The following is a 25,577-nucleotide window of genomic DNA, read 5'->3' as shown; positions in this document are numbered from 1 at the left end:
ATATTGAAGTGAAAGAGGCTAGCTGTATTGCTCAAGGACTGCAGCATTGTGAAAGTGAACACCCCTGAGTTGAAGGTGTTCTACAGGTGGACCAGAATGGTGAGAAGATGGTTTGAGAGCCATTTGTTTATTGAGCATTGTTCTCTGCTACTACCTCTAGAGAAATGTCTGCCTTTGTTAAAGCTGGTAGCATTTCCTGGTCTTCCACCTTTCCCCCAGTATATGACACTGTATAACAAGCTGGTAGAACTAGTGTAGAAATGCACCCCACCCCAAATGGACTAAGCCTCTTCATGAAATGAAAAAGACTGATTTGATCAGTTGCTTGCGTTTGCCTCAGATTCCAGTTCAAGTGTGTAGATAACTTGTGTATTCTGTGTATACATACAGTGAATTCTGCACATTTATAAGAAATTAAAATTGATCATTCCTACAAGTATTCAGATGTTTTATTCAGTACTTTGTAGAAGCCCCCTTGGTAGCAATTACAGCTTCATACCCTCATGGGGGAGTAATCTGTCCTCACAGGTGGCGCAGTGGTAGTGCTGCTGCTTTGCAGTAAAGAGACTGTGGAAGATTGTGGGTTCGCTTCCCGGTTCCTCCCTGTGTGGATAGCACTTTGAGTACTGAGAAAAGCTCTATATAAATGTAATGAATTGTTATTATTATGGGGGAGTAATCTGTGAGCTTTGCACACTGGGATTTAGGCAGTTTATTCCATTCCTAGCAGATCCTATCAAGCTTTGTTGGATTGGATAGGAGTTTGTAAACTGCCATCTTTGGGTCTCTCCATAGATGTACCATAAGGTTTAAAGCTAAGCTGTGCCTGAACCACTCCAGTGTTGTCTTGGCTGTATAATTTGGGTTAATAATTCTTTACATTTATATAGCACTTTTCTCACTACTCAAGCGCTCTCCACACAGGGAGGACCCGGGAAGCAAACCCACAATCTCCTTACTGCAAAGCAGCAGCACTACCACTGCTCCGCCACCTATGAGGGTTTGGTGAACTGTCAACCCAGTCTGAAATTTCATGCATTCCATAGCAGGTTTGTTTGGAGGACGTTTCTGTAATTGTTGGCATGCATCATTTTTTTTCTAAATTCTGACCAGCCTGCATCTGGGTAGCACCCCCAGTACCATGCTTCATCTTAGGGTATGGTATTAGGTGATGAACAATGCCTGGTCTTCACCAAACATAATTCATGGAGTTCTGCCCAAAGAGTTCAGTTTCCTCATTCTGTCAGGTACCTATAAATTACACTGGGCAAACTCTAAACGGGAGTTAGCCACTCTACTATAAACACCTGATTGATGGAGTGCTGCCGCGATTGCCGTTCATGCTCCAGCTTCTTTCATCTCAGCAGAGGTCTTTTGAAGCTCTGTTCAAGTGACCATTGGTGTCCCTGACCATGACTCTTCTTGTCCGGTGACTGAGTTTGGCTGAACGACCAACACTTTGAAGAATTCTGGTGGTTACAAAATTTTGAAATCACTGTGCCTCTGGGAACAATCAATCCCCTTGTCCTGATGTACAGTGGTGTGAAAAACTATTTGCCCCCTTCCTGATTTCTTATTCTTTTGCATGTTTGTCACACAAAATGTTTCTGATCATCAAACACATTTAACCATTAGTCAAATATAACACAAGTAAACACAAAATACAGTTTTTCAAATGATGGTTTTTATTATTTAGGGAGAAAAAAAATCCAAACCTACATGGCCCTGTGTGAAGAAGTAATTGTCCCCTTGTTAAAAAATAACCTAACTGTGGTGTATCACACCTGAGTTCAATTTCCGTAGCCATCCCCAGGCCTGATTACTGCCACACCTGTTTCAATCAAGAAATCACTTAAATAGGAGCTGCCTGACACAGAGAAGTAGACCAAAAGCACCTCACAAGCTAGACATCATGACAAGATCCAAAGAAATTCAGGAACAAATGAGAACAGAAGTAATTGAGATCTATCAGTCTGGTAAAGGTTATAAAGCCATTTCTAAAGCTTTGGGACTCCAGCGAACCACAGTGAGAGCCATTATCCACAAATGGCAAAAACATGGAACAGTGGTGAACCTTCCCAGGAGTGGCCGGCCGACCAAAATTACCCCAAGAGCGCAGAGACGACTCATCCGAGAGGTCACAAAAGACCCCAGGACAACGTCTAAAGAACTGCAGGCTTCACTTGCCTCAATTAAGGTCAGTGTTCACGACTCCACCATAAGAAAGAGACTGGGCAAAAATGGCCTGCATGGCAGATTTCCAAGACGCAAACCACTGTTAAGCAAAAAGAACATTAGGGCTCGTCTCAATTTTGCTAAGACACATCTCAATGATTGCCAAGACTTTTGGGAAAATACCTTGTGGACTGATGAGTCAAAAGTTGAACTTTTTGGAAGGCAAATGTCCCGTTACATCTGGCGTAAAAGGAACACAGCATTTCAGAAAAAGAACATCATACCAACAGTAAAATATGGTGGTGGTAGTGTGATGGTCTGGGGTTGTTTTGCTGCTTCAGGACCTGGAAGGCTTGCTGTGATAGATGGAACCATGAATTCTACTGTCTACCAAAAAATCCTGAAGGAGAATGTACGGCCATCTGTTCGTCAACTCAAGCTGAAGCGATCTTGGGTGCTGCAACAGGACAATGACCCAAAACACACCAGCAAATCCACCTCTGAATGGCTGAAGAAAAACAAAATGAAGACTTTGGAGTGGCCTAGTCAAAGTCCTGACCTGAATCCAATTGAGATGCTACCTTAAAAAGGCGGTTCATGCTAGAAAACCCTCAAATAAAGCTGAATTACAACAATTTTGCAAAGATGAGTGGGCCAAAATTCCTCCAGAGCGCTGTCAAAGACTCATTGCAAGTTATCGCAAACGCTTGATTGCAGTTATTGCTGCTAAGGGTGGCCCAACCAGTTATTAGGTTCAGGGGGCAATTACTTTTTCACACAAGGCCATGTAGGTTTGGATTTTTATTTCTCCCTAAATAATAAAAACCACCATTTACAAACTGCATTTTGTGTTTACTTGTGTTATATTTGACTAATGGTTAAATGTGTTTGATGATCAGAAACATTTTGTGTGACAAACATGCAAAAGAATAAGAAATCAGGAAGGGGGCAAATAGTTTTTCACACCACTGTATGTCTCACCATAATTTGGTCACACAGATTTACAGAGAGATCCTCGAACATCATGTTTTAGTTTTGGACTGACATGAAGTGTGAACTGTGGGACCTTCTATACACAGTTATATGTGTGCCTTTCCAAATGACGTCCACCAGTGGACTCCCAAGTTCTCGACACATCCCAAGGAGAATTAAAGCAAATGGGATGGGTATGAGCACAATTTGGAGTGACACAGAAAAGGCTCTGTATACTTCTATGAAAGAGAGATTTCAGTTTTGGATTTTTAATAAATTTGCAAATCCTTTTCTGAACATGTATTCACATAGTCCATATGGGTTATTGAATATAAATTGATGGGCTAAACTGGCAAATCTATCCATTTCAAATGAAATCAACAACAGTAAAGTATGCAGAAAGTGAAGGGGCCACTATGCACATCGCAGTATTTCCAAGATGGAGATAGATATTGTAGCAATGTGAAAACAAAATAATAAATCAGGGTAAAATGTACATTTTTTGTGCATTTGACCAATTTAAGATCAATCACCTCACGGTAAGAGTCACCAATATTGGTTTGTAGTTCATATAATTAAATTCCACCAAAAGGCCTTTGTGTTTAAGTGCCAAGCATGTTTTACGTACCTAATGTTTTTTATTAAAGTGGTCACTGTACTTAGGAACATTAGAAAAGGAACCATCATTCAGTTGTATTTATCAAATTTAATCATATGTACTGACACGTTTAAATGAATCACTTTAATTAAATTGCATATTTTGAAGTGTGTAGATTCTTAGCTGCAAAGTACACACGTTTTTTTTTCCATTAGAGTAAAATTAAACGAACTGACGATATCCGTTTCGGGTGTATTTTATGTTCTGTGTAAAATGTGACATTTTCTGCTTTAAAGAGAAAAAAAAAAAAAAAAAATCACAAAACAGGGGGCACCCGGATTTGAACCGGGGACCTCTTGATCTGCAGTCAAATGCTCTACCACTGAGCTATACCCCCTTGCATTGTTTTCTTTCCGAATATTTCTTTTAGCTTGTATAGTCAGTTTTATGTGAGTTATATAAATATTTGTACAGTGATTGTAGATGCTAAAAAATCACGTGCGTTTATTAAAAAAAACATAATAATTAAAAAGAAGAAGACAAAGAATCTCGCTCGTACTTAAGTGACTTTCTGGCGTCTCCAGTTAAGACGGCGCAGATCTTCGGAGCGCCGTTCTGTGAATCATGTGACATAAACCTGCAATTCCATTGGCTGTTCAGCTTCAGCTTCTAAATCGCAGAGCCCGGAGATATGGGATTAAATCCTCTCCGCAAGCAGTTGATGTGATTGCTTTAAAACAACAGGTTCTCAAATTAACAGAATTGCATGAACTGTATTGGAAAATCGTCTACAAATATAATTTCATTCCTCGAAACGTCCTTCTATGGAACTGCCGATATGTGTTGATTAGAAATAAATCACTGTTTATTAACGATGTGATTGAGAAAACGGATATGGTCAGTGATTAGCTTTTTAGATCAGACTTGGAGAGGAAACTTCATGTTATCTGAAGATTTCTATTCGAAATTTAATGTATCGATTAACCGTAAACAGTTTAATAGGGCCATAAGGGAGGACTGCAAATTGCAGGTCAATAATAAAAATATGCTATAATGCATCAAAAATGCTTTATAAGGTCAACTTCATGTGTTCGTTTTAGTGGATGGACACGACTTCACTAGCGTCAAACATCCAAATACCATAATTCGAAAACTCTTTATGGGTAACTAGATTATTACCTTTGCAATCAAATGGAAATTCAATTTCTCTTTTTTTAAAAGCTGATCTGGAAAAAAACTAACTAATTTACATTCAATTTCCAGTAACACCAAAAATGAAGGAAGCCAATTTCACAATTCTTATGGGGGATGCAGTATAGTTTGCTTGAGAATTTTTGAGACAGAGATTTGAACGGGGTTGTAATGTTTGCCCCTTTTGTGATGAAGATATTGAAACTTAGATAATCTGTTTTATGCAGGTACATTTGATAAAAATCTTTTGAAATGGCATACGTTATTGATTATTTCCAAAAACTTTTGGAATGAAAGAATTCAATAGCAAGAATATGTTTTTTGGTATTATTATGAGTGACAACGAACTAGTATTCGTCATTAATCCAGTCATTATTTTAGGAAAATTATTTTTCCATAAGGTAAAGTGTATTAAAGTTAAGACATCCTTTCAAAGGGAGTTGTGTCAATCCTGCTCATCCTTGCATTACATAAATATGAACCATGTCAGGTAATTTTCTAACCCGCTCAATCCAGATCAGGGTCGCGGGGTGGGGGGCTAGAGCTTATCCCAGGTAGCATATCGAGCACAGCAGGAACAAACCCTGGACAGTGCGCCAGTCCGCCGCAGGGCCTAAATAAGGAACATGCCAGTCGATTGCTTAGTTTGGCTAATGAATGTAAACTATTAAAAATAAAATCTGGTGTAGTGTTATCATTGTTTTTTTTTTCTTTCTCTTCTTTTCTTATTATTTTCTATTATTTCTACATTTCATATTTCATGCTGTGATGTTTGCTGGCATTTTATTTTTCCTTTCGTACTTAATCTGTGCCATTATTGTTTCATTTCACATTGTTATTGTATCAATAATAATAAAAAGTATTGCCAAAAAATCTATTCACTGTTAATAATGATAATTGCATTTTGCACCTAATAGTAGTGTAAGCTCTGTCTCAGATAGAGAAAGAAAACTTCCTAGCAACAAATTTTGTTTCTGGTTATTAATATCTTAAATCCTGATCTAAACTTGATTAAGTAGGTTTGAAAATGGATAGAAGGAAAATATTGAAATTTACTATAATACATCAAATAACTGCTTTAATATTAAACTAGCTGTAATACCTGACTAAGACAGGTTGAAATCTAAATAATTTACATAGACCTCAGCATTAACATTTGCAGTGCACTATCTATTGGAGTGTATTTTATAATGCATTTAGTATTAAAATGCATTGCATTTGTCATTCTCACAGATGGTGCATCACAAACATTTGTAGTCATAAAATGCATTACTACAAGTGTTTGTGATGCGCCTTCTGTGGCAAAGACAAATGCAATGTATGTATCTCTGCTGTATGCCAGGTATGGGATTTGTAAAAGCAGTGTTAATTTGTGATGCGCCATCTGTTGGAATGACAAGTGCAATGCATATGTGTCTATTAAATGCCATTTGGTGTGGAATTCGTAAGAGCAGTGCTAATTCTTGTTCTAATTCTTGTGATGTGCCATCTGTTGAAATGACAAATGCAACATATATGACTGTTATCAGCTGAGACAACACTGCTTTTATGGCATATAATAGAGACATTTGTATTGCACTTGTCATTCCAACAGATGGTGCATCACCAACAATAACACTGGTTTTATGATCCCATACCAAATGGCATATAACCGAGACATGTGTATTGCATGGTGCACTACAAACGTTAACGCTGAGGTCTGCGTTGATTACTTAGCTTTAAACACGTCTTAGACGAGTAGCACAGGTAATTTTAAATTACTGTGTCAAGTGCTGGAGCGCATGACATATCAGATTTTGCAGACACCTTTTTTCCCACCTACTGTCCACATTAGGACGTCTCCCATTCCTACACATGGCCAAAACAAAGCCGCAGGAAGATCTCCCTCTGCTCTCCTTCCATGTTGATCCACTCTTCTCTCACTCCTTGTCCTACACTGCTTAAGACCCCACTGCTTGTGACCAGCTGTCTCTATATAGTTATCCATAGGCACTGGGCAGAAGAGTGGGGGTCACTCTTACATAATATAGAAATCAGTGATAAGGCTAAATTTATACAATCCTTTACGAACTATAATACATTCTAAAATAAAACTATCGAATGCAATGCAACATTTCTGTGTTTAAATCTATTTTTGTTTACTAAAAATGATGACTGGCAGCAGGAGGAGTCCCTCCGGTTATGTTGTTTTATCCTATCATTTAATTAAAGGGACTCCACTACGAGTCACATAGATCCGCCCCCTTCCGGCCACGTGACACAGGTTTGGCTGCGTTCGACTTCAGCGAGATTGCGGAAGCGGAGAGGAAGAGGAGGTCGTCTCTTCTACTAAGTTGTAAACAATGGGTGGCGGAGATTTGGTAATTTTTTTCGTTTATTATTATTATTATTATTATTATTATTATTATTATTTTTGTTTAGCTTTGGTGAATTAGTTTTAAGTTTGGCTTTGTCATAGGCGTACTAGAAAAATTTTAAAACGATTTCAGTACGTGGAGCATGCCGATGTGCCCGACTCTGGACACAGCGGCCTGTGCTTTTTATAAAGTGTTCATGTTCGTTAATTGGGCATTCTTTATGGAAGCGTTCAATATTTTGTATAGTACGGTGCTCCATTTTATTATTTGACCGACCATAATTATTTTTACGTCAGCAGTTCTGATCGAGTGGTTCGGGGTTTAGGGCATTTGATAAAGAAGCAATAAGCCCTTCATTATCATCATTTATTTAGCATTAAAATACGAAATTAAACTAAAAATTAAAGGTCTGGCATTAAAACCTTAGCTGGCCATTATCAGTTAAAAAAACAAAACAAATAAATAGTAATGGATGGATGAATGATTTAATGACTTGAGTAGTTTGATTTTACTGTGCAAGAGTAAAGTTTGAAGCTAGATGGTGTCGGGTAATGGAGAGGTATTTTTTATTTAATGGATTTAGAGAACATTTTTAGAAAATTAAAAGCAATTAAAAGTTCTGGGCCAGACTGTCATAGTGGAAGGCTCTTGGAATTTTGTACAGAGCACCTCATTTCCATTTTTAACCCTATTTGTAGGTTGTCATTAGAACAGCAGAAGGTTCCAAAGCTATAGAAACGGTACTGTAATTCCAGTAGTGAAAACAAAAACCCCAAAACCTTAAATGACTTCAGACCAGTGGCTCCAAGTCAAAGTCAAAGTGAACTTTATTGTCATCTCAACCATATACAAGTAAACAGACGAAATTGCGAAGCTCAGGGTCCACAGTGTAACAACATGAAGTGCAAATAATAAATTAAAAATAGAATTAAAATTAAAATTTAAAATTAAAACACAAACAAGACATTGTGCAAAAACAAGACAAAGAAGTAGCAGCAATATTGACTTGTAGTTAGCAATATGCTGCTTATGAAATGATTTTGAAAAATGAAAGCTGACTGTGAAAGATCGACGTTTATTAGATCCATTTCAGTTTTCCTGCCAGTCCAATAGAGTGACAGAGGATGCCATTGTCATTTTTGCTTCATTTGTTATATAACCACTTGGAGGGAATCAAGACTCGTGCAAGGCATCTGTTTATAGACTTCTCATCAGCTTTTAACACAATCCAGTCCCACCTTCATGCAGAAAGACTCAGTTTGGTATGGTAGCTGTTTGACTTTTTAATAGAAACGTCTCAAAGAGTCAAAGTAAATGGTTGTCTGTCTGGCACGTCCTCATCCACAGACTTCCCACAGCGGTGTGTTCTTTCACTTGTTTTGTACATCCTTTACACTAATGGTTGTTGTAGTAAATCTGAAGATGGGTTTATCTTAAAATCTGGTGGTGACTCGGTGATCGTAAGCCTACTCAATGAGAGTGAAACTAGTCATCGCCCAGTGGTAAATGATTTTGGCATATGGTGTGTTGAATCTTTCCTACAGCTAAACTTTACAGAAACTAAGGAAATAATCTTTGATTTTTGAACAAACACCATTCACTGTCAGGAAACATTTATCAAAGATCAGACCGTGGAGTCTGTTGACAGTTTTTAATGTCTGGAAAACATTCAGGATTAAATCACTTAAACATCTGTACATAGACAACGTCTTTGCATCCTATGAACAATTACACCATAAATTTAAATTTCCAGCAACACATTTCTTTCACTATCTTCAAATTAGAAACTTTGTTAAACAAAACCTGCCCAATTTTCCTCACCTTCCCTCCAGGCTCTATTGTAGGCATGGAGCTGGACAGTTTGACATCTGTGGTAGAGCAACAGGCGCTGAGCAGGCTCCTGTCAATCATGGAGAATCCACTGAACAGTATCCTCTCCAGGCAGAAGAGCAGCTTCAGCGACAGACTGCAGTCACCGTCCTGCTCCACTGACAGACTGAGGAGATCCTTCCTCCCCCACACTATGCGACTCTTCAATTCCACTCGGGGGGAATTGGGTGGTGGTGGTAAACGTTAATATTATACAAAGTTATTGTCTGTTATACCTGCCTGGCACACTCCACCTTGCTTTTTTTTTTTTTTTTTTTAAACCTGCACTGCGTTTTTATTGCTCTTTAATTAATATTGTTTTTATCAGTATGCTGCTGGAGGATTATGTGAATTTCCCCTTGGGGATTAATAAAATATCTATCTATCTATCTATCTATCTATCTATCTATCTATCTATCTATCTATCTATCTATCTATGCTGGAAAAAATATTGCTCAGTCTTGAGGACTCAGACAGTATCTCAATAATATATAAAAACATTTTATTGTCACTCCATTTCAAAGATCCCAGAGTACAGTGGGAAAAGGATCTCTCACTCAACATCTCAGAAAAGGAGTGGAAGGTAACAATGCACAGAATTCACTTGAGCTCCATATGTGCAAAGCATACAACTATTCAACTTAAAATTATATCTGTCTCATTTAAAATTGTCCAAAATGATTCCAGGGCAAAATCGAACCTGCAAACATTACAGTCGAGCTCCAGCCTCACTGGGTCACATGTTTTGGGTCTGCACCAAACTAACATCATTCTGGACCAAAATCTTTAAATGCCTTTCAGACAGCCTTGGTGTCCCAATCCCTCCTAATCCACTAACAGCTGTGTTTGGTGGGCTCACAGGGGGGCTAAAAGTGGAGGACGACAAACAAACTGTAATTGCCTTTACTACACTATTGGCATGTAGACTTATCTTGCTCAACTGGAAGAATACTAACTCACATATTTTAAGTCAGTTGGTAACTGATGTTATATACTATTTGAAATTGAAAAAAATAAAATTCTCACTTAGAGGATCTGTACAAAACCTTTTCAAAACCTGACAGGATCTGATCAATAATATTTTAGAATAAGCATTTAAAAATAAGGAAGCAGATTCTCTCCTCTCTTTCATATTCTATTTATTTTTATTCATTTATTAATTTATCTATTTACTTTTTAATTTTTTTTTTTTTTTTTAAAACTAGTTTAAAGTTTTACTCTGCTGCCCTAGCTCTCTTTCTCATGGGTCGGGGTTGATTTGTTTTGAACTTAGTTTTGTTAAACTTGACTTGCTTATATGGAATGTTATTTGATTTTAATAAAATGTAAATAAATAAATAGCTGTCCCCACATGAAGATGAAGTGCAGTGATTAACTGACAATGTTCGGTACTTCTGTACTAAACGGATGGTGTGGATGGCAGTTCCTACTCAGAGCAAACTCCAGTTTACAAGTTCCTTTTGATGGTGTAGGAAACTACTCTCTGACACCTTCGCTTTCTTTACAGTTTTTTTTTTCTAAAGGCCTACATTTCTAGGAGTTCTAATGGTCTGTGTGTTTTCCTTTGTTAGTTGCCTTTTCCCACCATTATGATAACAGTGTACTGTGCAACATGTCCAAATAATGCTTTAGAGAGTGTAGCAACACAATTTGTTCCAACTCTCTTTTTATACAGAGTGTTTGTAAGTTATCAACAAAAGTTGAGACATCTGTTAGGAACTGTTCACATCAACTTTCAAGTCTAAATTTACTCCCATTGCTGTTTAGTTGTTCACCCATTATTTGTTCCCTAAAAAGTACTTTTAGTAGAACTCTGAATATTACATTATTTTTGTATGAATGAGTGACTATTTAGTCTGTTTGACTGTAGAGTGAAGTTTATGTACTTGTGTATTCCCCTTCTGTTCTTAGCTTATGGTTCTCGTTTTGAAATTCTTTTAATTATTATGTGTCTTCTGTGCAGAATCTGAAGAAAAGCTGGCATCCACAAACCCTCAAAAATATTGAAAGAGTTTGGAAAGCCGAGCAAAAACATGAAGCCGAGCAGAAGAAGATCAATGAGTTACAGAAGGAGCTGCAGCAAGAACGTGCCCGTGAGGAGATGCAGCGATATGCTGAGTCAACAGGGGCTGTGAAGTAAGAAGCTGATTTTGTTTTATCTGTGGACAGATTTACTTTATACAGTGTCTCATCAAATAATCTAAAAACATTTTTGTTCTCTCTGCTTTTAAGTTCCATTGACAAGAGAGTTGAGGTAAACTTGTGATTAACAGGTTTACCCGTTTGGGCACTCCTGTCTGCTGACATTCATACCTGATATTAACAGAGCCTAGAGTCCAGTAGCAGTGACTTTCCGTGCAGAGTCACAGTTTGTGTTTCTCAGAATTTTAGATTACCGGTAGCTTCAGATCATTTTCCAAATCTAAATATTTCTTTAACTGCAAATACAGTAATATGTCAAAGGCAAAATACCATCTTTCTGAGATAGTCATAACATTAATATTTAAATTGTGTGGCACATGTACTTCCTTGCCCTGCTGTTTCAGGATAATTCTTTTATAGGTAAGTCTTTTATAGAGCTTTAGTGCATGCTGCCTAAAAATACGTACAGCAGGCACTGGTTCAGGGTGTGCCTTAGTGTTGGAGACACACAGAGCAAGGAAGTTAGTGCTCCCTCTCTAGCTGAGCTTAATTAAATGACACAACTGTTTGAATTTTATTTTGAAACTGACATCTTCCTATTTTCTTATTACTTCATTAAAATATTGATTGTTGAGCTATATACATAAAGCAAAATTACATCACAATGTAATATAGATATAAATGATTTATAAGTGCCTTTATAGAACTAAATAGTTACAGTGATCCCTCGCTATATCGCGCTTTGCCTTTCGCAGCTTCACTCCATCGCGGATTTTATATGTAAGCATATTTAAATATATATCGCGGATTTTTTGCTGGTTCGCGGATTTCTGCGGACAATGGGTCTTTTAATTTCTGGTACATGCTTTCTCAGTTGGTTTGCCCAGTTGATTTCATACAAGGGACGCTATTGGCAGATGGCTGAGAAGCTAGATTGCTTACTGTTCTCTCTCTCTTGCGCTGAGTTTCTCTGATCCTGACGTATGGGGATTGAGCAGGGGGGCTGTTCGCACACCTAGACGATAGAGACGCTCGTCTAAGAATGCTGAAAGATTATCTTCACGTTGCTATCTTTTGTGCAGCTGCTTCCTGAAACGACATGCTGCACGGTGCTTCACATACTTAAAAGCTCGAAGGGCACGTATTGATTTTTGACTGAAAAACAAACTCTATCTCTCTCTCTCTCTCCTCCTGATGGAGGGGGTGTGAGCTGCCGCCTTCAACAGCTTTGTGCCGCGGTGCTTTGCATACTTAAAAGCCAAACAGCCCAATTGATTTGTTTGCTAGAGATTGTTTTCTCTATCTATGTGACATTCTGTGCTCCTGACACGCACTCCTTTGAAGAGGAAGATATGTTTGCATTCTTTTAATTGTGAGACAGAACTGTCATCTTTGTCTTGTCATGGAGCACAGTTTAAACTTTTGAAAAAGAGACAAATGTTTGTTTGCAGTGTTTGAATAACGTTCCTGTCTCTCTACAACCTCCTGTGTTTCTGCGCAAATCTGTGACCCAAGCATGACAATATAAAAATAACCATATAAACATATGGTTTCTACTTCGCGGATTTTCTTATTTCGCGGGTGGCTCTGGAACGCAACCCCCGCGATGGAGGAGGGATTACTGTATATGTATAGTTGTTAATTTGTCCCAAGGGATAAATTTATCTTTCAAAGAAGCTCAGAAAGTATTATAACAAGCAAGAGCAACACCAATCCCGCACCCCCACCAACACACACACGAAGTGAAAAAAAGGTTCAGACATTTAATGGGTTATACAATATATTATTTAAAGGAGCGGGTAACTTTAGTTAAGTATAAGGACCTTAACACAACTTTGTTCATTTAAGTAAACTCACTTTTGTTCTTATTTTTACACAACTCTTGCAACATTAAAAATGTTAATTAACTTGAGCTTATGTAAGTAAATTAAAAGAAACAAAACAAAAAAGTAATCACTTTTCACTTAAACCTCTTGGTTGGAAGTTGCTGTATACTGGCACAAGTCAGAGTAAGAAAAGTAATATTTACAATATACATATTATAAAGTTAATATAGGAACTACGCTGTGTCTAAGCCCAAAATCCCCACTGTGCCCCCTGATTTTTGTGTGCTGTAGAGGCAGCCGAATATAACCTATGTGTCGGTGCAGTCCCGGCTGATGCTGTTTCAGTTAATGTGTGAGCACGGCTCCCAGGAATTTGTACCAACAGATGTAGCTACTGACATCTGATCTTGAGATTTTCTCTCTCTGTCTGCCAGTGTAAGCAACAAGCTCACCATTCAGTAGTTTCCAGGGCAGGTTGGATGCATGGTCCGTGAATGGTCTCTTCTATGGATAAAAGTTTTGTAATTTTTATGTATTTATTTAAACTTACTTTACTGCCCCCATGTTTGGAGCCCCACAGTGGATACTGTACTCCCTGCATAGAAGCTACCTAAATGTTTTGCGTGACCTTTACTTTACTCAGAACTGACGTATGTTGTTCCTCAAAGTTTGCAAAGAGCCAACACCAATAATTTACATATGTTTTGATTGCATTAATTTTCCATTCTTCTCTAGTCTTGGGGTTACCTATAATGAACCATATTGACACTGGAAAATCTCAAGGGCACTCCAACTCCCTTTACCACTATAGAATTTAATGATTATTAACTGACAGCAGCCATCAAATGTTGCATAGAAATGACCTTACATATAGTACCCTGAATTATTAGTTTCTGTGCTGTCTAGTTTATTTTCCCATATATGGAGAATGTTAAATGACAGTAGGAAATTGAATTCAGGTATTTTGGAATGGTGTGGAACACTTAGATATTCTACCATGTATCCCTACATATGTTCCAATGAGCATGTTTTCTTAAAAAGTGAGTATTTATTAATCTAAGGAACAGCATTATTGTACATTTGACAATGTAATAAAACATGAGAGTGCAGATTCATCAGGGTATTCATTTGGGTATATACCCAAACCTCCATCCATCCTGTGTTAAAACATAGGTGATTGGATGACTAAGGCTTAGCCAAAGGAGTGAACTCTGGTCTGGTGGCTTCACTTCAGTATGGAAAACCATTGGGAAGAAATCAGTATAAATTGAAAGGAAAGGGTAACATTAAGGGGTAGTTGAAATCCAGAATTTAAAACGTTTAACAGATACTGTCCAGTCCTGGCCTGGATGGCCTTAATCAGTGCACTGTTGAATAGGCTGTTACTTTTAATTAAAAATCTTTTACATGTATCAAGAATGTTTCCTTATGCAAAATTGTTGTTTCTCATATTTTATCCTGGCTCTCTCTGCATATTTGAACAAAAACATACAGTATTTTAAATAAAAATATCTGTAATTGGTAGCAGTATTACTCCGCCAAAAAGTTAGGCATATTTTATGTTACCACGTGTAGTTTGTAGTGATGGTTTAGAAAAATGTTATGTTTTCATATACAACATGACCATAAAAAGTTTATGATGAAATTAAATGGCATCCGGCACTGCATTGAAGCAATGTGAAAAAGTCTATGTATAAAGAAAAAACTTTACATTACTTATATCCTATAATCTGCACGTCAGTTATCCAATTGTATGCTGAACACATTTAAAATTCTTGCATGTTTTACTAAAATATTAATAGAAACCTCTAGAAAAATTGGCATACTGCATAAATGGGAAAGGCATTCCTATACTACTGTGTTTTTGAATTGAAGACTGGATTCTTGACCACTAAATGAGGGCTTGAGGCATTTTTTTAATTTAAAAGCACAGTTTTAATTACTGTGGGTGGTATGGCAGTCCATTGCAAGTCACACTGATGAAAAGGGACAATTTAGATATGCCATCAGTGTAACGTGCTCCTTTATGGAAAATGAGAAGACTAGAATACTTGGAGAGAAAAAAAACAGTTACATGAAAAACATGCAAATGCCAGTCAGAGAGCAGTCAGGCCTGAGATTCACGTCTCGATTAGTAAATCTGCAGAGTCGCAGTGCTTTCTACTACATCACCATTTCATTCTGCTCTACATTTTGAATGATGTTTATACTCTTTAGTTGAATTAAAATATATCTTTTATTTTCTGAAATGTCTTTTATGTATCTAAATTTTTCAAAAGATTTAGATGTACAGGCTTAAGATCTCTTTCTCCAGGTGTCCCTCAACTTAAGTGCACATTTTTTGTGGGTCTGAAAATTTCCTAAAACACCAATAACTACTGCACTACCCTACCACTTTCATGAATTATTTTTACCATATTATTTTCCTATCATCATGCACATCTCTTAACAATCCTGCTTAATCCCTTGTTAGATAAAACAAATTGTACTGGAAATGAAAAACAAGTTCACTCCCATGTAGGAATTGGCTGGGGGGAAAATGGTTTTGAAACTTTGAATCTTTTTTAAAAGGAAAAAAGACGATCGACTTGATTGGATGTACCAAGGACCAGGAAGTCATATAAAACAAGAGGAATACCTGATGGGACGCCCAGTTGACAAATATATCTTTGAAAAGTATGAGCAAAAGGAATCTGGACCATCGGAAGAGACTGGATTGTTACCAGGGACCATCTTTTCTACAAATGCTTCTAATTCTGTACAGGATTTGGCAGCCAAAATCAGAGAAGACCCCTTGTTTTTGATTAGGTCAGTCTCCATTACTTTTCCTGAAAGAAACATTAAGCTGGTTAGCATTCCAAGCATTCTATTTATGGTTATTATATGCCCCTTTTTTTTTTTTAAAGAAAACAGGAAGAGGACCGAAAAAGGGAAGTTCTAAAAAATCCTGTGAAAATGAAAAAAATCAGGGAAATGGTAAGTATAATCTTCCCAGCAAATTGTGAAATGTTCTGAATGTAATACCCAAGTTATTAGACATAATTCTGATATTAATGATGGTAATGAGGAAATTTGTCTTTGAGGCATTTATATATGTGAACATTTTGTTTGCGTACGGGTTGTTTTTTTACTTGTGATGTGCCTTCTTGACAAGCTAATGTAATGGATTTTATCGTTATTTCTCTGGGCTTACTAGTTTACCTTCCTCCAATTAGTTTCCTTTGCTTTCCCTGGTGTTCATCACCCTTATGGGCGAGGTACCACCTTCTCATGAAATGTGATACAATGTCCACCTTTGTCTTCTTCAGACTCTTGTTGATCTCGACCCGACCACCTTCATCATGCTCTGATTTATCTGGGATTTTTTTTTTAATTTTTTTTTTTTTTTTTTTTTCTAGCGCATATCTTAAGGCCTTCACACTAACATTCCTTGTTGAACCTTTGCATAGCCACTTGATTATCTGCTTTATATTCCACTTTCAAATGGCAAGTCTCACTTTCAAACATTTCTAGCACAGATTGTATAAAGTATGCCATGTCATGTAGTCTGTGATGAATTAGCTCAGTATAATAGAAGTCGTAATACTATCATTGTTACAGAGTATAGCAAAATTTTTATTTGCATGCCAGCTAACATGCAATATACCATGTCATCTAGCTTGGAATTGCTCATCATCAGAGTAACTCATACTGTACGTTTTGAGTTTCAGCTTTGGTTTACTTGCATTTGATTAAGCTTAGTACCACTGCATTAGCATGCTAGGAAGAAATATCAATTTCCTTAGACCCTATGAGCTCTTGGTAGAATATTAATGAGTGTTTTACTGCAGAGTCAGATTGACATTTAGAAATGTGTAAGTTAGGGTCATTTATTAGACTACTCTAGAATAGTGATTCATAGGAACATAAAATATAATTGTCAATTCAGCTGAAAGTAAAGTTAAACTAATGTTTTGTCAAGTCTTTCCACACCTAACAAGCTTTGATTGCGAAAGGTCTGCTTTACAATTATGCAATTGCTGGTTAATCAAGAATGTATATGTAAATGGTATTTGTAAGAAAGTACAGTAAATAAATGGATGTTTATTAAGATGTGACAACAGTCAGTGAAACTACAGAGTGAATGATTACTGTCTAGCGGGGCTACATGCAGTGAATTTAGAGATTAAAAACAAAAACAATCATTGCATTGTTTAAATACGGCTGTTTGTAAAAGGTGAATAAGAAAATGGATCTTAAAAGAAATGTCAGCCTGGGATGTTTCATAGTGGAAAGTTACGGGAGTTGCATGTCTTTCTAAGTGATAAACATTAAAATGTAATGAGCAGAAAGTAAATGTAATAGTTGTGCATTTTTGTTTTTATCGCTTGAGTAATCAAGGTAGTACAATTAAAGTCACGTAAGCAGTTAACTTGCATTGAATTAAACTTAGATGGTAAGTAACCAATGTTAAACCGCTATCACTGTTTGAAGGTTTATTAAAGTACTGTAAACCTGTGTCTCTTAGCTACAGCAAAACCTAAAAAAGAAATCCAAAAAGAAGGATAAGAAAAAGAAACACAAGAAGCGACACAGAAAGAGTTCAGACAGTGAAAGCTCCAGCAGTGAGGATGAACGATTTGCCAAGAAGTATGCACTTTGACCTTTAAAGTTGGCTCTTGGGGATAGAGCTTTTAGGAAAATCTCTCAAAAGCTTGCTAGACCATTTTTTGTAAAATATTATTTAATTTTCTTTACATATTAGGTCTCATACGAGGAAAAGGACGCCTTCACCTGTGATTCATAAAGTCCCAGGCTATGGCCTTCAAGTTAGTATGATCCCTGTTTTGTTAACTTTCATACTTTATTGCATGCTGAGAAATGTCTCTGGTTTAGGATGTCCTGTAAGAATAAGTTGGAGTTTCAGTTTGGGGTGGATTATCTCAAACATACTTGTAAAATTGTAGATAATAAGGTATCCTTAAAAGCTATACTGCGCCGTAATACGGAAATTGGATGGTAAGATCTGAAAAGATGTATGTAGCCAAACTTTAAAGATGATCTGATTTAACAGATTTAGCTTTTTAATGTTCATTTAAATGTATGACTTAGAAAAATGAGAGGATGACTTCTTAAAAAATAGATATGAATCTACCTGCTAGGTTCTTTCGACAATCTTTTAAGAAAATAACAGCCAATACACAACATTGATGTGGTACCTTTTAAGATGTTGGGCATGGGACTAAAATAGTTTAGTAGTTTGTAATCTTTGTTTCTATACAGTCATGTTGTGTTCTGAATTTCATTCCAGTCATTCAAAGATATCAGGTTTGCTCATGTGCTGACAAAGTACTCCACATGTACCTTTATATATAACTATACTGTGTGGTTTTGTCAATTTCATTATTTTGTTACCTTTCATGATTTGTAGAAGACTGTACATTTTTTAAAACATTCATCTAATAAGAGTTTTATGTTCTTCCTAGGTTTCTGATCGCAAAAAGTCTTCTGTTGACAATTTACCATCTTCATATCGCCAGAGAGAAGAAAAATCTAGAGGCAGCTCTAGAAGCAGCCCTGAATCCTGCCCTCCTAAAGTACTGAAGCACTCTGACACCAGAGACCATAGAGAACACACAGCCAGTCTGAGTAGTAGAAGGTCAGTTCAGGTACTGTAGTTAGAGGACAAGTGGAATTACAATGTTCTCATGAAGCTAAAAAATCTTTCTGTCTTTCATGCCCAGCAGTAAGACGGAAAATAATTACAGGCATAATGGCAAAAGCTCATCTCCTCCAAAGCAGACATATCATAGGCGGTCCAATTCAAGTTACACAAAGTAAGGAATTTTATTTATTTATTTATTTTTTATAAACCTAGCACGAGAATGGTTAACACACTGTTGTTAAATTTACTGAGGATACTATACAGCACAGGTGTCGAACTCCAGGCCTGGAGGGCCGCAGTGGCTGCAGGTTTTCATTTTAACCCTTTTCCTAATCAGTGACCCGTTTTCACTGCTAATTAACTCCTTTTCCCTTCCTTTTAAAAGCCCTGTTTTTAAGGATTCTGTCCTCTGAATTGATTTGTTTCTTCATTAAATGGCAGCCAAACAGAAATGAGACGTGAAACGAGCCAACAGATAACCAGCTAAACTGGGGTTTCAAACTCCAACCAGTTTCTTAATGAGAAGCCAATTTTTGCTGTTAATTAAACCTGTTACTTAATTCCATAGCTTGCTGTTCTTCTCATTCTGCTACAGCAGACATTTCCCAAAGTGTTGATTTTCTGTTTGTGATTATTGACCTGAGAGATCAACCTTACCGAGACCCTCACCTTTCTTTATGTTCAGGTAATGTGGTTAGCTGGTCATCTGTTTTCTCATTTTGTGTCTCATTATTGTTTGGCTGCTAATTAAGGAAATAGAAAGAACTAAGGGTTTTGAGTCGAGTTAATTAAATCTAAGGCAAAAGAAGTTAATTAGCAGCAAAAACAGGTCACTAATTAAGAAGGTGGTTAGAATGAAAACCTGCAGTCATTGCGGCCCTCCAGGACCGGAGTTCGACACCCCTGCTATACAGTCTATGTGATGGCTGTCACTATTTGATCGCATTTACTATGCTACTTCGTGGAACAAACTATTTTAAGTCATCAGAATACTTACTTTGTATGAGTTTTCTAATTATTCACCCTTGTTCACATAATCAATATGAATCCTGGTGAAGTAGTTTTTTATTTCAAAATTGTGCTTTGGGCTCTTTATTGGCATAAGCTGTTTCAGAGAGTATATTTTCATTACATGTAGGAGTAATTGTCGTTATTCTTTTAAGTGCTGGATTTTTCTGCTTTTTTGTATGCTTACTAAGACATAGATGATCACATGCCAAGCTACTGTGTTGACTCACACAGTCCCCCAAAAAAAGATGCTTTTAAAAAGTCTCATCATGGTGATCAAGTCATCATTTTGAGTTGATTGTCATTATGAAGGGTGTCATCTATTGTTCAAACAGTTTTCTGTATAATTATTACTGTTATTATTTTGGTGTAATGGAGATTTAAAAAAAATAGAAATAGCTGACTAAAAGTATTACACAGAGCAATTTAATAAGCAGCAGTCTTCCGTTTTAATTGAATTTCTTGCATGTTAACATTTGAGCTTAGCTGTTCTAGCTCTCATATTGTAAAATCAATTGGAATTCATGCTGTTGCTGCTCTGCCTTAGCAATCTAGTTGTATAAGTATTACATGTAATTTTTTGTGTTTTTTCAGGAATCTATCTGCAGAAGATTTAGAACAAAAGCGAAAAGAGATGATGGAGTTTGCAAGTTGGCGGGACAAAGAAAGGGTTAGCAATATTGAAAGATACAAAAGGCAAGATGAGAAAGAAAGAGAAGTGGAAAAAAAGGACACAAGAGATGGGAAGTTTATTCAGTAAGTGTTCTAATTGGCATGTTGTCAGTTCTATACAGAGCTTTAATTTTCATTTAGTTAGGGTAAATAATTGCAGTATTTGTTTTGTTCATAGTGTGATCATTTAGACATGCCAAAACTTTCAGTTATTACAAAATGCAGATGGGATGTTTGGTAAATCTTTTTAAAAAAGGCAAAGTTAGAAATTTTATCACAGCTTTTTGTTAAAATATTTTCTTCTCCACACATCACAATCTGTGGATGGATTTTTTTTATATAAATAACAGTAGACATGATGTACACAACAAGTTGTTGGAAGATGTGGTAGCTGAATGCAAATAAACCAGAAAGAAAATGAGCATCTGGCTTTTTACCAGAAAACATTGACATGGCTAAAAGAGAACAAAAATGCACACACACATAGGATGTGACCACAAATTAAACCTCATCACTCACAAGAATAGCTTAGATTGAATTTCAGCACATCAGTAAACTACAGAGTGTTGCAGCATAGATGAAGCCATTAAAAACACATAAACGTAGGCAAAAAAAAAAAACAATAATTGAATGTTCTGTGTTAGAAAAGTGGTTTGCATTACTTAATGCTACTTTCAGCAACGCATTACTCAAAACATGTTTGGTAAAACTGAGATTATCAGATTTAAGCTTTGCACATGACTTATACAACTTGAGTTTTCATATTTTTGATTGTTTCGCCTGTATCATTCATCAGTTGTGAAAGTGACAGTATTCTGCTTCACGCACCATTTAATAAAAAGTTTTAGAATAGATTTTTAATTTATACCTTTCCCACACCTAAAAATATTGTTCCACTCTTGTCCTCCTATGTTCTTGAAAGTTTGTTACTGCTGTTGTATATTGGAACTTTCAAACATTCATTCTAGCAGACTAATGGTATCTGCTTTTCTATTGCCATAGACAAAGGTTTTAAAACTCTAACTTCTGTTACTTATTTTTAAAGAGTTAAACTGCAGAATGCATCAACACTCCAGCTCATGATGTGGACAATGATTATCAACAATCTTAACATGTGTTACATTATTTTGCAGCGAAATGAAACTGGAGAGTGCATCAACATCTTCATTAGAGGACCGAGTTAAGAGGAATATCCACTCCATTCAGCGGACTCCAGTGGCTTTAGAGAAAAGCTTTATGAAGCGGTAGCAGGTGCACCTCTGACCAAAATATTTATGTAAATAGATTGTTGGATAGGTTAATTGTCATACACAAACCTAGATTCTGAAAAAATGTGTGTACAGATTTAAAAAACTGAAGTCCATGCTTAAATAACAGCTTAAGATGAATACTTCTGGCCCTTGTAAATGGTTAATGTATAAATAAAAAAATCCATATGCAAAAGAACAGTTTATTAAGTTATAAACATCAGAACAACTTTTTTATATTTATATGTCAGTGAACATACAGTATTGAAATATATTCAGTTTGTCATGATCTCATTTATAGCTTTTGCTAACAGCAGCAATGGATGAACGAACAAAATACAGCAGCTTATGACTTTTAAGTTTATTTTTTGGAAAACTAAATTTGAGTATGACAAAAATGAGTTTTTTACTTCTTAGATTATTTAAATAGTAGCTGCAACTGGTTCCAGTTTTTATTAGTTTTTTATTTGCAGAATAATTTTGATAACCTACATTACAAACATCTTTAAAAGTAAAACCATATTTTCTAAATTTCCACCATTTATGTAATATTTGTGTCCAGTTATATGCAATCTGGAAATAAATTGTTTTAAGCATTATACCCTGTGTGTCTGTCTGAAGAAAGCATATGCTGTAGAAATTGCATAATTTAAAGGAGTAATTTTGCTCTTTTCATGTACTCTCACTGTTGATTCAGTATGACTAACTTTTTCATTTAAAGTGTGCCAAAAGCAGAGGAGGAGACATAGAAGGTGCTACAATTTCCAGCAATTTCCTTGGCTGGAGTTTAGAAGTGCAATACATTCCAGTATAATCAAATGCTTTAAGCATACAGTCATATGAGAAAGTTTGGGAACCCCTCTTAATTCTTTGGATTTTTGTTTATCATTGGCTGAGCTTTCAAAGTAGCAACTTCCTTTTAATATATGATATGCCTTATGGAAACAGTAGTATTTCAGCAGTGACATTCAGTTTATTGGATTAACAGAAAATATGCAATATGCATCATAACAAAATTAGACAGGTGCATAAATTTGGGCACCCCAACAGAGATATGACATCAATACTTAGTTGAGTCTCCTTTTGCAAATATAACAGCCTCTAGATGCTTCCTATAGCCTTTGATTAGTGTCTGGATTCTGGATGGAGGTATTTTTGACCATTCCTCCATACAAAATCTTTCCAGTTTAGTTCAATTTGATGGCTGCCGAGCATGGACAGCCTGCTTCAAATCATCCCATAGATTTTTGATGATATTCAAGTCAGGGGACTGTGACGGCCATTCCAGAACATTGTACTTCTCCCTCTGCATGAATGCCTTTGTAGATTTCGAACTGTGTTTTGGGTCATTGTCTTGTTGGAATATCCAACCCCTGCGTAACTTCAACTTTGTGACTGATGCTTGAACATTATCCTGAAGAATTTGTTAATATTGGATAGAATTCATCCGACCCTCGACTTTAACAAAGGCCCCAGTCCCTGAACTGGCCACGCAGCCCACAGCATGATGGAACCTCCACCAAATTTGACAGTAGGTAGAAGGTGTTTTTCTTGGAATGCGGTGTTGTTCTTCCGCCATGCAAAGTGCTTTTTGTTCTGACTAAATAACTTTTGTCTCATCAGTCCAAAGCACTTTGTTCCAAAATGAATCTGGCTTGTCTAAGTGAGCATTTGCATATAATAAGTGACTGTTTGTGATGTGAGTGCGGAAAGGGCTTCTTTCTTATCACCCTGCCATACAGATGTTCTTTGTGCAAATTGCGCTGAATTGTAGATGTTCTTGCAGGTCTTTGGAGGTGATCTGTGGGCTGTCTGTAACCATTCTCACAATCTTGCGCATATGCTGCTCCTTTATTTTTCTTGGCCTGCCAGACCTGCTGGGTTTAACAGCAACTGTGCCTGTGGCCTTCCATTTCCTGATTACATTCCTTACAGTTGAAACTGACAGTTTAAACCTCTGAGATCGCTTTTTGTAGCCTTCCCCTAAACCATGATACTGAACAATCTTTGTTTTCAGATCTTTTGAGAGTTGCTTTGAGGATCCCATGCTGTCGCTCTTCAGAGGAGAGTCAAAGGGAAGCACAACTTGCAATTGACCACCTTAAATACCTTTTGTCATGGTTGGACACACTTGTCTATGAAGTTCAAGGCTTAACGAGCTAATCCAACCAATTTGGTGTTGCAAGTAATCAGCATTGAGCAGTGACAGGCATTCAAATCAGCAAAATTACAAGGGGACCCAAATGTTTGCACAGCCAGTTTTTCACATTTGATTTAATTTCATACAACTGAATACTGCTTCACTAAAATTCTTTGTTCGGAAAACACCCCAGTACTCAGATGTTCCTAGGATATGAAAGACTGTTGTCTTTTTTGTTGAAAGCAGAGTCAATTATTATGCAGGCTGAGAGGGGTTCCCAAACTTTTTCATATGACTGTATGTTGTGTCTAAATCCTGAACAAAATTTGGTGGAGTGGGGATCAAATCATCACCTTTCCTGGTTACTTTTGTGAGAGTTTTTTTTTTCTTCCTTTATAAGCTTTAACCCTCAAAAAACCTAACCGTATAGCACAATCTTAAATTCCATTATTAGTTAGGTACTACATTCTTTAACCATTTGCCACAGGATTCATATAAGTGATGGTATATATTTTTTGTTAAAATAACCAGAATTATAATGCTGTAAAATGCAAAAGAGGTTTATACTTTTGTGTTGTGCCATGCTATGCTGCGGGCACGTGTCTAGTTGACGGTGTTTGTAGCACGCAAGAAAAGCAAATGATTCATTAAAATGGGGGAGTTTGCCACCATCTGATCGTCTTTGTAGTGTGATGAGGTATGTTTTTTTTTTTTTTTGGTATTTGGTACTCTCTATTAATCTCTAAGGAGAATTTGTCTTTTTGCACTACCTTTACAGGTCAGAGGGTAGGATCAGCCATTGTATAGCACCCCTGGAGCAATTTTCAGGTTAAGGGCCTGGCTCAAGGACCCAACGGAGTAGAATCTCTTCTGGCAGTAATGGAATTTCAACTGGCAATCTTCCAGATACTAACTTAGGTCCTTTTGCCTCAGAGCTCTGTCTCATATGAATGTGTACATCTTCCAACTTCTTCGACAAGTCTTTTCTCAATCTGCACCATGTTAATTCAAAATTGCGGAAGACTAATGGAAATACGTTTCTGGAAGTATGTAGTTGCCAAACTGGCCAATCACAGCTATAAGGTTCTGTGTAGGGTCCACAACATGTCGTCACATTTTTATGAAGATGTGTGCCAAGCTGTGTGGGCTATGATGTAGCCTTAACAGAGAAATACAAATCAGGTTTTTTACAGTCCTGCTCTGGCACTCTCTGATTACCATCTTTTTAGAATTGTAAAGGACCAGGTGGGAGGCCAGCATTACTAGAGCACAGAGGCATTGAGCAATGTCAGTGTCTTCAGGTGCATGGTGTAAAGTTCTTCAGCAACAGTATCTTCCAACTAGCGGAACACTGAGAAAAATGTGTCCAAAGAAATGGAGATTTGTAGAAAAGTAAATCAAAGTGTGTACAGTAAGGTGTCGTACTTGTTTTTTCAAGCATCAAAACTCCCAATTTTTAAAAAATGATTGCTCGTTAATTTGATACGACCCTCACACTTTTATTACACAATCTTTGGTATTAGAGTTTTGCTTGATCAGCGTCACCAATGCATTTGAATATTTTGAAGACTGTGTTCAGTCCCCATGTAATCTTTTCCACTCGAGATTTAATGGGTTTACCGTTAGCCATTCCTTTCAGTCCACAAATACATCAGGTGTTTCTGTGTGCACAGCGTCTACAACTACTTTGCCATTTTTAATATTTTTTTTTATAAATGTACTGAGCAAAACCACAG

The 25,577-nt window shown here is 36.8% G+C and overlaps 1 protein-coding gene and 1 non-coding gene across 3 annotated transcripts; one reads left to right on the top strand and one right to left on the bottom strand.

The window, feature by feature from the left end:
* Positions 1 to 4,070: 4,070 nt before the first annotated feature.
* On the bottom strand, positions 4,071 to 4,142 carry trnac-gca (transfer RNA cysteine (anticodon GCA)). Its single transcript has one exon. It is a non-coding gene; the product is annotated as a tRNA-Cys (tRNA).
* A 3,044-nt stretch (positions 4,143 to 7,186) lies between these two features.
* Positions 7,187 to 22,300, top strand: cwc25 (CWC25 spliceosome associated protein homolog). 2 transcript variants are annotated; one of them, XM_028819372.2, is made up of 10 exons: positions 7,187 to 7,296; positions 11,126 to 11,298; positions 15,702 to 15,938; positions 16,037 to 16,106; positions 17,638 to 17,759; positions 17,875 to 17,938; positions 18,596 to 18,768; positions 18,857 to 18,946; positions 20,377 to 20,538; positions 21,588 to 22,300. In XM_028819372.2, the coding sequence occupies exons 1-10, from the start codon at positions 7,279 to 7,281 to the stop codon at positions 21,700 to 21,702; spliced, it is 1,224 nt and encodes a 407-aa protein (XP_028675205.1). In that variant the 5' UTR covers positions 7,187 to 7,278; the 3' UTR covers positions 21,703 to 22,300. The 2 variants fall into 2 exon arrangements, with proteins under 2 accessions (XP_028675205.1, XP_028675204.1); XM_028819371.2 differs by having other exon boundaries at positions 18,854 to 18,946.
* The last annotated feature ends 3,277 nt before the right edge of the window (positions 22,301 to 25,577 follow it).

This window comes from Erpetoichthys calabaricus, chromosome 14 (genome assembly GCF_900747795.2).
Source record: "Erpetoichthys calabaricus chromosome 14, fErpCal1.3, whole genome shotgun sequence".
Classification (NCBI taxonomy): domain Eukaryota; kingdom Metazoa; phylum Chordata; class Cladistia; order Polypteriformes; family Polypteridae; genus Erpetoichthys; species Erpetoichthys calabaricus.
This window is presented reverse-complemented; position numbering and strand designations above follow the sequence as displayed.

What these genes read in the sequence shown, in the direction of transcription:
- cwc25 (XM_028819371.2), top strand. An exon ending in GAGTCAACAGGGGCTGTGAA is followed by an intron (nt 11,299 to 15,701) that starts GTAAGAAGCTGA and finishes CTTTTTTAAAAG; the next exon opens with GAAAAAAGACGATCGACTTG. An exon ending in TGAAAAAAATCAGGGAAATG is followed by an intron (nt 16,107 to 17,637) that starts GTAAGTATAATC and finishes TGTGTCTCTTAG; the next exon opens with CTACAGCAAAACCTAAAAAA.